Below are 15073 nucleotides of genomic sequence, written 5' to 3' on the forward strand. Positions count from 1 at the left end.
AATTTCTTCAAATATCCAACCAATAGTCAAATTTCCCATAGTTAAGTTTTTTTTTAGTTGGACACATTTCTTCTGTTCCCCACCCCCTAGTCCTGATTCCATTAGTGAAAAGCAGAGTACACATTGAGTAAGCAAGCTACAGTACCTGCCACGCCATCTGTATTCTATATATACTACAAAAGCAGCTTGTCTAAAGAATGTTTCTGGGGAAAATAATACAATATGCTTCTTATAGTTAAAAATGCTATCAAATGAACATTTTTAGTCAACAGTGACATTAAAACAGTAGTATTAGACTTTTTAGGAGCGTCCAAGTTTCCCTCTTCAAGAGGTCTAACTTTATTGACCAATGAGATGTTTGTGAGTTTTTTTTAAGGTGTTATGTACAAATCCCAGCTAACTGAAGATATCTGTATCTACAACAGCATATGTTCCTTGAAGGCACTGGCCACATGTTTAGTCATAAATGTATATTCCATAACTCCTAGCACAAAGGAGACATGCAGTAAATAAATATCTGTCAAATGAATGAACAAGACGGAAGAAAGTAACCACATTTGTCAGGCATCTGTAATGACACTACCGAAATAAGGTAGGGTGGGGGAAGGACTTCTAGAGTAAAAAAAAAAAAAGGTCACATGTATTTTTTTCCCTCTACCATGTTTAATTTCCCTTATATCCATGGATTAATTTTGTTAAAGCATCTTCAGGATATGTCATACCTATAAAAGTACGTTTGGGTTCCAACAGTATTTAAAAACAATCAATTTGTCTAGCAGTATTTGAAATTTGGAAGGAAATGTTTTCAAATTCTCTAGTTGTATCAATATTTTGTTGAAATGGCATTAAAGGAGATAGCACAGTAGTTAACTGGCATGTCAATATTAAACCATGAAATATATATAAATTTAATAATGGCTATTGCTTAATATTCACTATAAATGACTTTTAAACATGCTAGATCTCACTGTTATAGCAGTAAAGACATATAGCCTTTGAAAAGAACACAGGTTTCAGAATCAGACAGATCTAGGTTCAAATCCTACAGGTTTGCTTATTGGGTAGTTGTTTATCCTTTCAAAACATGTTTTTCCTTTAAAATAAGAATAACAAAACAAAAAAGAATAACAGCACTTATTCCAAGTGCTATTGTGAGAAATCAGTGATACAATCAATAAAATTACCTGGCATACAGTAATCACCCAAGAAATATGAAGTCACTATTGTGCAAGATTTTACTACAAAATGTTCCATTTAGTAAACATAAATAAGCCCAAAACAAAGTTTAATATTCTAACATCAGATAAAAACAAACTCTTAGTTTTCAACAAAGCAAAGTGTCCTCTCACTTATTTTTGAATATACCAGAATCAAAAGCCATCAGAGTTCTTATCTGTTTACAACTAAATCTGCTTATTAGTACTTGCTTTCCTGAGTTACATGAATAAAAAAACCTTTTAATGAAATTCCTAGTTTCCTGTCTCTAAAGAAACAAATGAATGTTCCTGGTACTGCTAATTCACTCCAAGTCTTACTGTACCTGAGTTAAACACATAATTATTAACACTTGCCTAAAAATCTAAAGAAAGCACGTGAGTAAAAACAATGTTGAATCTTTGCTCATTTTATTATGAAAACTTAATTACTTTCTGGAAGAAGTAAGTCTTTCACCTTATTCTCTGTATTGTAGTACATCATATACTAAAATAACGACCTAATACTGTGGACAGATTCTCACAAACACACACACACACAATGACATACATACTTCACTAACATGACTCACTTTCCCAGAAACTGTTAATCACTGTACCTTTTGTGGCAAGATTTTTAGATGCTGAATTCCCTGTAAGACATTTATGTTTTAATTTTTTTTTCCCTTCTTCCATTTGCTTTTCTTGATGATATAGTTTTTCTTCTCTCTGAATTATTTTAAGTTCTTTAGCTTTTCTTTGACATTCTTTCCAGGCTTCCAATTCTTTAGTCGCTTTTATTCGTTCATTTTCTTTCATATCTTCTATTTTTTTCCTCTCTTCTTCTTCAATCTGTAAAAATTTAAATTACCAAATCCTTTAAAACATATAAAAAGCAACATTTTAAAAATAAGAAATTCATTATAATGATTAGTTACTTTCACCTCTAAACACTTGTCATTAAAACTGCAGCAATAGTTAGCAATGAATAAAGAATTAAAATGGGAAAGGCAAATGATTTAGTAGACTGCTCAACAATCTGGGTGTCACTGAACACGTATCTTAGTTTCAGGCTTCCCTGGTAGCTCAGATGGTAAAGAATCTGCCTGCAATACAGGAGACCCAGGTTTGAGTCCTGGGTCAGGAAGATCCCCTGGAGAAGAGAATAGCAACCTACTCCAGTATTCCTGATTGTAGAATTCCATGGACAGAGGAGTCTGGCAGGCTACAGTTCATGTGGTCACAGGGTCAGACATGACTGAGTGACTAACACACACACATTGATATGTTCTTGGGCAGTCACTTTCCCAAGCTGTTTACTTGTATGTAAAATATAGGCACACATTCAATTAGATGATATGTAAGAGTCTGGTTAAAAAAAAAAAAAAAGAAAAATTTGTTATTCTGAAAGTTAAGTCACTTGTCCCAGAACTCTTCAGTTCAGTTCAGTTCAGTCGCTCAGTCGTGTCCGACTCTCCGCGACCCCATGAATCACAGAATGCCAGGCCTCCCTGTCCATCACCAACTCCTGGAGCTCACTCAAACTCATGTCCACAGAGTCGGTGATGCCATCCAGCCATCTCATTCTTGGTCGTCCCCTTCTCCTCCCGCCCCCAACCTTTCCCAGCATCAGAGTCTTTTCCAGTGATTCAACTCGTCACATGAGGTGGCCAAAGTACTGGAGTTTCAGCTTCAGCATCAGTTCCTCCAATGAACACCCAGGATCGATCTCCCTTAGAATGGACTGGTTGGATCTCCTTGCGGTACAAGGGACTCTCAAGAGTCTTCTCCAACACCACAGTTCAAAAGCATCAATTCTTCGGTGATCAGCTTTCTTCACAGTCCAACTCTCACATCCATACATGACCACGGGAAAAACCAAAGCCTTGACTAGACGGACCTTTGTTGGCAAAGTAATGTCTCTGCTTTTTAATATACTATCAAGGTTGGTCATAACTTTCCTTCCAAGGAGTAAGCATCTTTTAATTTCATGGCTGCAATCAGCATCGCAGTGATTTTGGAGCCCAGAAAAATAAAGTCTGACACTGTTTCCACTGTTTTTCCATCTATTTCCCATGAAGTGATGGGACCAGATGCCATGATCTTTGTTTTCTGAATGTTGAGCTTCAAGCCAACCTTTTCACTCTCCTCTTTCACTTTCATCAAGAGGTTTTTGAGTTCTTCTTCACTTTCTGCCATAAGGGTGGTGTCATCTGCATATCTGAGATTATTGATATTTCTCCCAGAAATATACACAAATATGTATATGCAAACATTTGGCTTTCAAAAATACCAGCTTTTCCTGTCTTAGGACTGAAGTTGCACTGACCTTCATCTGAAGAATGAGGAAATAAGAAGAAGGGATACAGAAAGCAGGAACTAGGGAGTTCGTCTCTGGTGGGTGGAAATGTTTGAACTTTGAATCCTGCTGTCAACTATGTTTGCTGCTGCTGCTGCTAAGTCACTTCAGTCGTGTCCAACTCTGTGCGACCCCACAGACAGCAGCCCACCAGGCTCCCCCATCCCTGGGATTCTCCAGGAAAGAACACTGGAGTGGGTTGCCATTTCCTTCTACAATGCATGAAAGTGAAAAGTGAAAGTGAAGTCGCTCAGTCATGTCCGACTCTCAGTGAACCCATGGACTGCAGCCCACCAGGCTCCTCCGTCCATGGGATTGTCCAGGCAAGAGTACTGGAGTGGCCTGCCATTGCCTTCTCCCAGTTACGTTTGCAGTAGCAGTTATTTGAAACTTCCACATGAAAAGCTAAATATCAGATGAATCTGAAAGCAACACATTGCTCAATTGTGTGCCAACTTTTCTCCCTTTCACAAACTTCATATGGTCAAGAAAAAAAATCTGTGTAACAGAGTAACTGGTTAGTATATATGGTTAATTCCATTTTTCTAACTTTCCTATGTTAACAAGTATTTCTCACCTCTATCTGCTAGAGAAGCAGTGTCTAACAGAACTTTTATCAGAGGTAGTAATGTTCTGTACTACTCAACACATTAGCCACTAGCCACTTGTGGCTAATGAAGCACTTAAAATGTAGCTAGCGTGACTGAGGGACTGAACTGTTCATTTTACTTAAGTTTCATTAATGTAAATTTAAATTAATTTACATTTAAATAAGACATCTGACACAACTCTAGAATGACATGCTGGGAAGAAATTTCTAAGAGGCTGAAATATTTTAGGATATGGAATTAAAACTACAAGTATGAAAACTGTGAAGTACCAAAGAAATATTTGCATGACTTAATACCCTCCTTTAGAGACTAATTTTTTTTTTTTGCCTATTAAACTGTGAAACACTGACAATAAAATAAATTTCACAGATTACTAACAGAAGCTTCTTGTAATTCCAGAATTGCTTCTAAGACCTAAACTAAGCACACAAGATGCTAACTACGACATGTCCTAAGTTCAGAGAGCTTCAGTGAGCTGTCAACAGGTTGAACCAGGACAAATCTGTACAGGGCAATGAACCAGCATTTAAAGGCCTCACAAGGAAATGGCAACCCACTCCAGTGTTCTTGCCTGAAGAATCCCAAGGACGAGGGAGCCTGGTGGGCTTCCGTCTGTGGGGTCACACAGAGTCGGACACAACTGAAGTGACTTAGCAGCAGCAGCAACAGGTCATGATGAACAGTCAGTATTAGCTATAGGTAGCCACAACCTAAAGGATAATGACAACTTCCCCTAATTTAGTAATATGTTTGCCTTTTCCCCCCTCCTTCCTCTCTGCTCCAACACGTGGAAGGAGGAAAAAGTATGTGAAGAGTCAGAAAACCTTCAACCCTCATAATCCCTATTAAGCAGAGTAAATTTTTAAAAGTTTTATAAATGCACAAACTAAGTCTCAATTACCAAAAACAAGACTGTTCTTACAACCAAAAGTAACAAGAAAGTTCTATTATGCCAAGATGTAGTTAAGGGAAATATGTGTGTGAGTAGCCACACATGCATCAGTTCAGTTCAGTTCAGTTCAGTCGCTCAGTCGTGTCCGACTCTCCGCAACCCCATGAATCACAGCACGCCAGGCCTCCCTGTCCATCACCAACTCTCGGAGTTCACTTAAACTCATGTCCACAGAGTCGGTGATGACATCCAGCCATCTCATTCTCTGTCATCCCCTTCTCCTCCCGCCCCCAATCCCTCCCAGAATCAGAGTCTTTTCCAGTGAGTCAACTCGTCGCATGAGGTGGCCAAAGTATTGGAGTTTCAGCTTTAGCATCAGTCCTTCCAATGAACACCCAGGATTGATCTCCCTTAGAATGGACTGGTTGGATCTCCTTGCAGTCCAAGGGACTCTCAAGAGTCTTCTCCAACACCACAGTTCAAAAGCATCAATTCTTCGGCACTCAGCTTTCTTCACAGTCCAACTCTCACATCCATACATGACCACAGGAAAAACCATAGCCTTGACTAGACTGACCTTTGTTGGCAAAGTAATGTCTCTGCTTTTTAATATACTATCAAGGTTGGTCATAACTTTCCTTCCAAGGAGTAAGCGTCTTTTAATTTCATGGCTGCAATCAGCATCCGCAGTGATTTTGGAGCCCAAAAAAATAAAGTCTGACACTGTTTCCACTGTTTTTCCAGCTATTTCCTATGAAGTGATGGGACCAGATGCCATGATCTTTGTTTTCTGAATGTTGAGCTTCAAGCCAACCTTTTCACTCTCCTCTTTCACTTTCATCAAGAGGCTTTTGAGTTCTGCTTCACTTTCTGCCATAAGGGTGGTGTCATCTGCATATCTGAGGTTATTGATATTTCTCCCAGCAATCTTGATTCCAGCTTGTGCTTCTTCCAGCCCAGCGTTCCTCATGATGTACTCTACATATAAGTTAAATAAGCAAGGTGACAATATACAACCTTGACACACTCCTTTCCCTATTTGGAACCAGTCTGTTGTTCCATGTACAGTTCTGACTGTTGCTTCCTGACCTGCATACAGGTTTCCCAAGAGGCAGGACAGGTGGTCTGGTATTCCCATCTCTTTCAGAATGTTCCACAGTTTATTGTGATCCACACAGTCAAAGGCTTTGGCATAGTCAATGAAACAGAAATAGATGTTTTTCTGGAACTCTCTTGCTTTCTCCATGATCCAGCGGATGTTGGCAATTTGATCTCTGGTTCCTCTGCCTTTTCTAAAACCTGCTTGAACATCTGGGAGTTCACGGCTCACTGTACATATAAATATATATGTATATATAATGCATACTGCTGCTAAGTCGCTTCAGTCGTGTTCGACTCTGTGCGACCCCATAGATGGCAGCTGACCAGGCTCCGCTGTCCCTGGGATTCTCCAGGCAAGAACACTGGAGTGGGTTGCCATTTCCTTCTCCAATGTGCGAAAGTGAAAGTGAAGTCGCTCAGTCGTGTCTGACTAGTAGCAACCCCATGGACTGCAGCCCACCAGGCTCCTCTGACCATGTGATTTTCCAGGCAAGAGTACTGGAGTGGCTTGCCATTGCCTTCTCCATATACAATGCATAATAGGCTGTATTACAAACATAAAACTAGTCCTCAGGGATTAAAGAGGAAGAGGAAGAACTACAAAAGGCATCAAAGAACAGGTCAGAATGAACTGGAATGAAAAGAAAAACATGAAGAAGGTAACACCTTATGATCATGATAAAGAAAAAAGGGAGACTACATACAGAAAAGAAACAGAGACCGACAAACATTAAATAATCCTTGAAGGTCTTATTTTTTACAAAATGCAATCAGGGGAACATACCATTTAAAGAAGGAATGTGTAGTAACAGAAAAATTCAGAAAGCTAGAAAATAATCGCCTTACAAGAAGCACTGGATTTTAAGTCCCTTGTACTGCTCAAAAAAGGATGCCATATAGTCTGGGATATGAGTTTAATATAGACAGCAAATATAAGTAACTGAATAATGAATAGTTTCTAATCCAAATTCCTGAAGAAAGGGAAACCTATAAATATTTCAATCTGGAATGAATCTCTGCTTTATTAAGGCAATATTCTTTATAAACCAATCTCATTTATGAATTAAAATGCAAAAATAATAAAATACTAGGAAACTGAATCAAGGAAAACATTAAAACTATAATACATCTTGATCAAATATGGTGTTTCTTATTTATGATATTAGGCACTCAAAAGAGAAAAATAATATAATCTCAGTACATGCCAATATACTAGTTTATACTAAAAAAAATTTTTTTGGATTAATAAAAGGAGTTACACAATATCATACTTTATGATGAAGCATTAGAAATATTTCCAGTCAAGTCCCTAAGGCCAATATGCCTACTGTTTTACTATTTTCCTGGAGGGTATAACCGACACTACAGAATTTTTACAATAAATACATTTTTTAAATTAAAAGCTTTAAGAACTACAAACATAGATTATACAGAGATAGAACCATCATTATTTGCAAATAATATCATAGACTACCTAAAAGAATACAAATAATAACTTCACAAACTATTAGAATAAAAGGGCTTCCCTGGTAGCTCAGCTGGTAAAGAAACCACCTGCAATGCAGGACACCCCAGTTCAATTGCTGGGTCAGGAAGACTCCCTGGAGAAGGGATAGGCTACCCACTCCAGTCAGTATTCTTGGGCTACCCTGATGACTCAAACAGTAAAGAATCTGCCTGCAATGCAGAAGACCTGGGTTCGATCCCTGGGTTGGGAAGATCCCCTGGAGGACGGTATGGCAACCCACTCCAGTATTCTTGCCTGGAGAGTCCCCATGGACAGAGGAGCCTGGCGGGCTACAGTTCATAGGGTCACAAAGAGTCGGGACACGACTGAGTGACTAAGCACACCACATTAGAATGAAAAGATTTCAAGGAGGCAATCACATACAGGATCAACTTACACAAACTCATAAAAACTAACTTACCTACAAACTGGCAACAATCAGAAAATACAACAAAAAAGGTCATTTCATTAGTAATTGCCATAAAAGCTTTTGTAATGCTACGAAAAAGCTTAACAAAATATGACCCAGCCCTATATGTAAGCTAAATAATTTTGCTGAGGAACATAAAATATAAGTCTGAACAAAGAGAGATAAATGCCACAATCCTGGAAGAAAACCTCAATGTCTTAAATATGTTGATATTCTGAAAAATTAATTTATAAGTCAATTTAAATCTAATCAAAATACCAACAGAACTCTTAGGAATTTTGGTAATAAGTAAATGTGAAATTCATCCACAGCAGAAAACATGCAGGTTTTATGGAAGAATGATGAGGTTGGCAATTTTCATCCATAAAGATTAAGTATACAACTAGACAAATATATCAAAAACAATCAATTCAAGGCAGTGGGAATTAACCAAAGGTAGCCTGCAAATTGATAAGTGTTGATTCCAGAGAAACTGCTATAGTCACAGGTTAAGAGCTGTGAGAGGCTCTGCACTTCTGCCTAAGGTTTCTTCCAACCACTCATTCCAGCCAGGATGACAATACCAACATTTTTGCTAACATGAAACTAACAACAACAACAAAAAAAAAAAACCCAGCAGCTTTGTTAGCAAAAACAGTGGACTAATTTCAGGGTGGGGTAGTGAAAATCTGTGGCTTTGGTGGAGAAAAGTAGTAAATTTAGTCGGGAATGAAAACGGAAAATTTGCAGCTGAGGTCTGAGGTTGAAGTACTGGTTAGGGTAAGTGCTTGACTAGTCAGAAAATTAAAAGAAAGAGCATGTAAATTAGAGAACCATAGAAGGTCTATAATAAACTCACCATACACCCCTGGTTAAACAGAAAGTGATGTATTACTGGGGGATACTTGAGGAAGCCTGGCATAAAACAAAATCAAGGAATACTTGAAAACTTGCTCTAACTTTGAATGTATTCCCAAATCCACATACACACCAGTCAGCACAGGGGTGGAAGCCTTTCAGGCTGAAGGTATTTACCACCTATGCCCAAGTCATTAGCTATGCAGACACACGGAAGACACTCAAGAAAAAAACATATGAAATTAAAAATAAGAATGAGAAAACTCAGCAGAAACATCAGCAGTTGTTTACCACAAGTGAGTCTAGAGTGACTCTACAGTTAAAACTCCAGGCAAGTTATTAAACATTAAACAACTATCAATCAATAAAAAAATTTTTTAGAACTCAGAATTATTATAATCCATGAAAATGTCTTTCCTGGTGTCTCTGTCGGTAAAGAATCCACCTGCAATGCAAGAGATTGCCTGCAATGCAGGAGACCTCTGTTTGATCCCTGGGTTGGGAAGATCCCCTGGAGAAGAAAATGGCAACCCGCTCCAGTATTCTTGCCTGGGAAATCCCACGGACAGAGGAGCCTGGGGGGCTACAGTCCATGGGTAGCAAGAGTTGGACACAACTTAATGACTAAACCACCGACCACTAAAATGTGTAGTTTCCAACTAAATATACATCAAGAAATAATTACCAACAACTTCTCAAATGTGATGAGGACATTACACTTTTCAGAGAATTTCAACCAAGAGTAAAATAAATACAAAGAGATACACCTAGATAAAACTTAGTCAAGCTACTAAGTTAACCCAAAGACCAAACGGAAACCGGAAAATCTTTAAAGCAGAGAAAAAAAAGGACTCATCATGTACAGAGGAATAATAATACAATTAAAGGCTGATTCTTCATTAGAAACAATGCAAGACAGAAAGCAGCAAAAGACCTGTTGTTCAAAGCACAGACAGAAAGAAATTAAAACTGCAAGTTCTAGATCCTGCAAAACCATTCTTCATAAATGACGAAATAAGCACATTCCAAGATAAATGAAAACTGAGAGAAACTACTTGTCACAGACCTGCCCAATAAGACATTCTAAAGAAGATTCTTCAGGCTGTAAGTGGGAATGAAGAATACGGGAAATGGTAAATATATGGGTAAGTATAAAAGACAATTCAAATGGATAAACAAAATGTGGTATATGCATCATAACAGAACATTTTTCAGAATTAAAAAGGAAGAAAATTCTGACATATGCTAAAAAGTAGGTGAACCCCGAAGACATTATGCTAAGTGAAATAAGCCAGGCACAAAAGGACAAATATAGTATGATTCCACTTACATGAGATACATAGAGGAGTCAAATTCACAGAGACAACATAAATTGCTGGTTCCTAGGGGCTTAGGGAAATGGGGAATGGAAGTTATTATTTAATGGGTACAGAGTTTCAGTTTGGGAAAATAAAGTTCTGGAAATGGATAGCTGGTGACGGTGGCAAAACAATGTGAATGTAGATAATGAGACTGAACTATATATTTATAAATGGTTAAAATGGTTTTATGTTATTTATGTTTTATCCATTAAAAAATTTTAAAACACAGTATTTGATTGCTTTTCTTCTTTTTCTTTGAAAACTTGAGTTTTTTTTTAAAAAAACAATAATTTTTGAAGTAAAATTATAACACGTATTGTTTACTTATAAAATCCAAATACATATACCTATTCATGAATGGCAATAATAGCCCAAAAATAAAGAGAGAAAATGAAGCAGTATAAAGCAAACTCCGCTGGATCATGGAGAAAGCAAGAGAGTTCCAGAAAAGCATCTATTTCTCCTTCACTGACTATGCCAAAGCCTTTGCCTGTGTGGATCACAATAAACTGTGGAACATTCTGAAAGAGATGGGAATACCAGACCACCTGACCTGCCTCTCGAGAAACCTGTATGAAGGTCAGGAAGCAACAGTCAGAACTGTACATGGAACAACAGACTGGTTCCAAATAGGGAAAGGAGTACGTCAAGGTTGTATATTGTCACCCTGCTTATTTAACTTATATGCAGAGGACATCATGAGGAATGCTGGGCTGGAAGAAGCACAAGCACAAGCTGGAATCAAGATTGCTGGGAGAAATATCAATAACCTCAGATATGCAGATGACACCACCCTCATGGCAGAAAGTGAAAAGGAACTCAAAAGCCTCTTGATGAAAGTGAAAGAGGAGAGTGAAAAGGTTGGCTTGAAGCTCAACATTCAGAAAACAAAGATCATGGCATCTGGTCCCATCACTTCATGGGAAATAGATGGGGAAACAGTGGAAACAGTGGCTGACTTTATTTTTTGGGGTTCCAAAATCACTGTAGATGCTGATTGCAGCCAGGAAATTAAAAGACACTTACTCCTTGGAAGGAAAGTTATGACCAACCTAGATAGTATATTAAAAAGCAGAGACATTACTTTGCCAACCAAGGTCCATCTAGTCAAGGCTATGGTTTTTCCCATGGTCATGTATGGATGTGAGAGCTGGACTGTGAAGAAAGCTGATCACCGAAGAATTGATGCTTTTGAACTGTGGTGTTGGAGAAGATTCTTGAGAGTCCCTTGGACTGCAAGGAGATCCAACCAGTCCATTCTAAAGGAGATCAATCCTGGGTGTTCATTGGAAGGACTGATGCTAAAGCTGAAACTCCAATACTTTGGCCACCTCATGCGACGAGTTGAATCACTGGAAAAGACTCTGATGCTGGGAAGGATTGGGGGCGGGAGAAGAAGGGGATGACAGAGAATGAGATGGCTGGATGGCATCACCGACTCGATGGACATGAGTTTGAATGAACTCTGGGAGTTGGTGATGGACAGGGAGGCCTGGCGTGCTGTGATTCATGGGGTCACAAAGAGTCGGACACGACTGAGCGACTGAACTGAATTGATAAAGCAAACTTGCTATATTTTACTGGAATTGAGTCAGTGTTAAACTGAAGTAGATCATAGATTGTGATAAGCTAAAGGTGCATATGGCAACCATTAAAAATTTGAATAACCTAAAATGTATATTCATTTCATAAAAATTATGTTTATTTATACAGAGTATGTATACACACACACACACACGTATGTATAAAGCTAAAAAGTCAACAAAGGAGCTCCAGCTTCCACTCTGACACGTTAAAAAGTTGTTATTCTTATCCTTATAACAGAAAAAGATGGACACACTGAAAACAAAGACTTTTGGACCCATCAGAGAAGTAAGTCACAGAGAAAACTGCTACTCTGAAACCCAGAGAGACAAGTGTGTCCAGAAAGACACAAAGATCTGCTTGTCTTTTCCAGAAGCAACTGGAGCTATAAACTGGCAAAAACACTTAAACCGTAACTTTGACAAAATGCTGGAGTCTAAGTGTGGCCCAGCATGGCAGTGAGAAAGTCTGGGGAGCCACAGTCTTAGAGGGTGACCCCATATTTTTGTGAGCTTTACCATCAGAAACCCCACTAGATTACCATGACTAAGATCTGAATAAGAACTCTGGCAGAAGGTAAGGAAGAATAATCACTGATAGCCCGCTATACAAAGTGAATAAGTCAGAAAGAGAAAAACAAATATCGCATATTAATGCATATATATGGAACCTGGAAAAATGGTACTGATGAACCTATCTGCAGGGCAGTAACAGAGATGCAGACACAGAGAAGAGATTTTGGACACAATGAGGCATGGGGGAGGGGAGGGCGGACAAATTGAGAGAGTAGCATTAAAACATATACTGTATCATATGTATTAATGAAATAGATAGCTAATGGGAAGCTGACATATAACACAGGAAGCTCAACGCAGTACTCTGTGACAACCGAGAGGGGTAGGATGGTATGGGGGGTGTGAGGACGTTCAAGAGGGAAGGGACATATGTGTACTTATGGCTGATTCACATTGTTGTATGGCAGAAGCCACACAATATTGTAGAGCAATTATCCTTAAAAAATAATTTTAAAAAATCATTGTGAAATACAGAAATACCCAAAGCATTCTCCATAATAAAGATGGACTCTCCAGGAGAAAGCAACCTCTCAGAGCTAAAGTCCCTTATCTGCACTGGGAGAAGGGAATTCCTCCCACTCCTGTCCTCCCCAGACTTCCTGTCCCACCTGAAGGGAGAAAAAAAAAAACATAGTTAGTTGTCAAGCTTCAGGAAAATAGACAGGAACAATGCAGCCAGGAAAAGAATGAGGGCCAGGGGAGAAAAGCTGAATCACTGGAGGAACACGTGTAAAGAGATCACACAACCAAGATACAGACCCCTGAAAAGACTGGGATTTGATGGAAAGATGAGAGAATATTTCCACTGCCTTACAATTTACCACCACACCAACAGGGTTCCAGGATAATGACACTGGATCACAGAAGAGCTGTATGACAAAGGCTCTCTCTGAGGATGAGTAGACAGAGAAGCCGAAAAGCCAAGATTCAAAAGAGAAATGGAAAAAAAAACCCACTAGAGGAATTTGAAGCCTCTAATACCTATACCTGTACAGCTAACTCAGCTAACATTAAACATAACCCCAAATCCTGTTAAAGTAAATAAATTTACTCACTAAAGTCCTATTAACCTTAGTTTCTATTACCTGATACAATATGACTAGTGTTCAACAACAACAAAATTGTAAGGCACGCCAAAAGGTAAATAAATACACATTGCAAAGAGACAAGCAATAATCAGAACCAGTCTCAGATACAACACAGATGTAAGAATTATTAGGCATGGAATTTAAAATAACTGCTTAATATGTCAAGGGCGCTAATGGGAAAAAAACATGCAAAAATGCCTAAGAGTATCTTTAAGCCTTATTATCTTGTCAACAAAGAACATTGCCTGTCGTTCTGGTAATAAACAATGTTGTTCACCATCAAGCCATCAGTCACTGCAGATGCACCAGTGGTGCAGGATACTGGCCCTAGACAGTTAACAAGAGTTTCAAAGGAATAATTTCAATAAGCACATTATCGAGCATCTTCCCATACACAGAAAAGCACTAAAAACATTAACTTGAGATGTCTGTTTCTTGTGACAAGCAGTAATCTTTTGATGTTCGACTACATGGCTTTTGTTTGTTCGTTTTTTCAGCAAGACCCCTTGATACCCCAGTTCCTTCTTCACCTCTGTGGGACAGTTCCCCAGAGCTATCTGAGAGGCTGTTTCCAGGGCTACAGTCCTCAGTTGGGTCCTTAGTAAAAACATAACTCTCAACTTTTCGGCTGTGTGTTATTAATTCAGCCTGAAGTTTCATATAGTGTAAAATTTCTATTAATTTCTTAAATTTAATTATTTAGTTATTTCTGTAGAAAATATAATCTAGTGTTTAGAATGACATAAGTATGTGTTCAAAGCTAAAACATAATAAAATTGATTTTCATTTCAGTTCTCTTCTCACTAAAAACTGAATCATGTTCCTCCAAATTTGTGTGTTGAAACCCTAACACTCACTCAATGAAACAATATTTGGAGATAAGGCTCACAATTACAAGGAGGAAACTAATATTAAATGAGGTGATAAGGGTAGAGCCTTGATTCACTAGGATTATTGTCTTTATAAGAAGTGACACTCTCTCTGTGTCCATCACGTGGGGACACAGTCAGCTGCAAGCCAGAGAGGGTTCATCAGAAAATGAATTGACCTGAAGCCAGATACTGAGCTTCCCAGCTTTCAGAACTGTAAAAATAAATTTCTATTACCTAAGCTGTACAGTCTGTGTTTTTGCTGTTGGCCTGTTATGGCAACCCAAGCAGACTAAGACATTTTCTTTTCCCTTTGGCAGATTTTCAGATAGGTCAAAGGTGGCCCAAAGACATCAGTGAGAGCTGTAAGAAGAACCAAAGGCTAAATAATTCACAAAGTGAAAAGTCAAACTCAGAAAAACTGACAGGAACTTATTTAACTCACCAGCAAATTGGGACGCAGGGATTCTACCCTTCAGTTTACTTAACTAAACTGCTATCTGGACTTTCATATAAAGCATAACAATTTGTAAGTGCTGCTTTCGAAACTCCATGTGTAGATAGGATGGCTTCCCGGGTGGTTCAGTGGTAAAGAATCTGCCTGGCTATGCAGAAGACGCAGGAGATGCCAGTTTGATCCCTGGGTTGGGAAGATCCCCTAGAGGA

General features: G+C 38.6%; 1 protein-coding gene across 2 annotated transcripts in view; it reads right to left on the reverse strand.

Annotated features, from left to right (window-relative positions):
• DNAAF4 (dynein axonemal assembly factor 4) overlaps window positions 1-15073 on the reverse strand; it is a 79684-nt gene that overhangs the window by 36108 nt on the left and 28503 nt on the right. For both annotated transcript variants that reach the window (XM_088839630.1, XM_055436790.2), the window contains exon 4: window positions 1814-2045. In XM_088839630.1, coding sequence (XP_088695756.1) covers window positions 1814-2045 — 232 coding nt within the window. The remainder of the gene's footprint in view (window positions 1-1813; window positions 2046-15073) is intronic.

Source organism: Moschus berezovskii, chromosome 9 (assembly GCF_049115385.1).
Source record: "Moschus berezovskii isolate FMDL1 chromosome 9, NW_MosBer_1.0, whole genome shotgun sequence".
Classification (NCBI taxonomy): Eukaryota; Metazoa; Chordata; class Mammalia; order Artiodactyla; family Moschidae; genus Moschus; species Moschus berezovskii.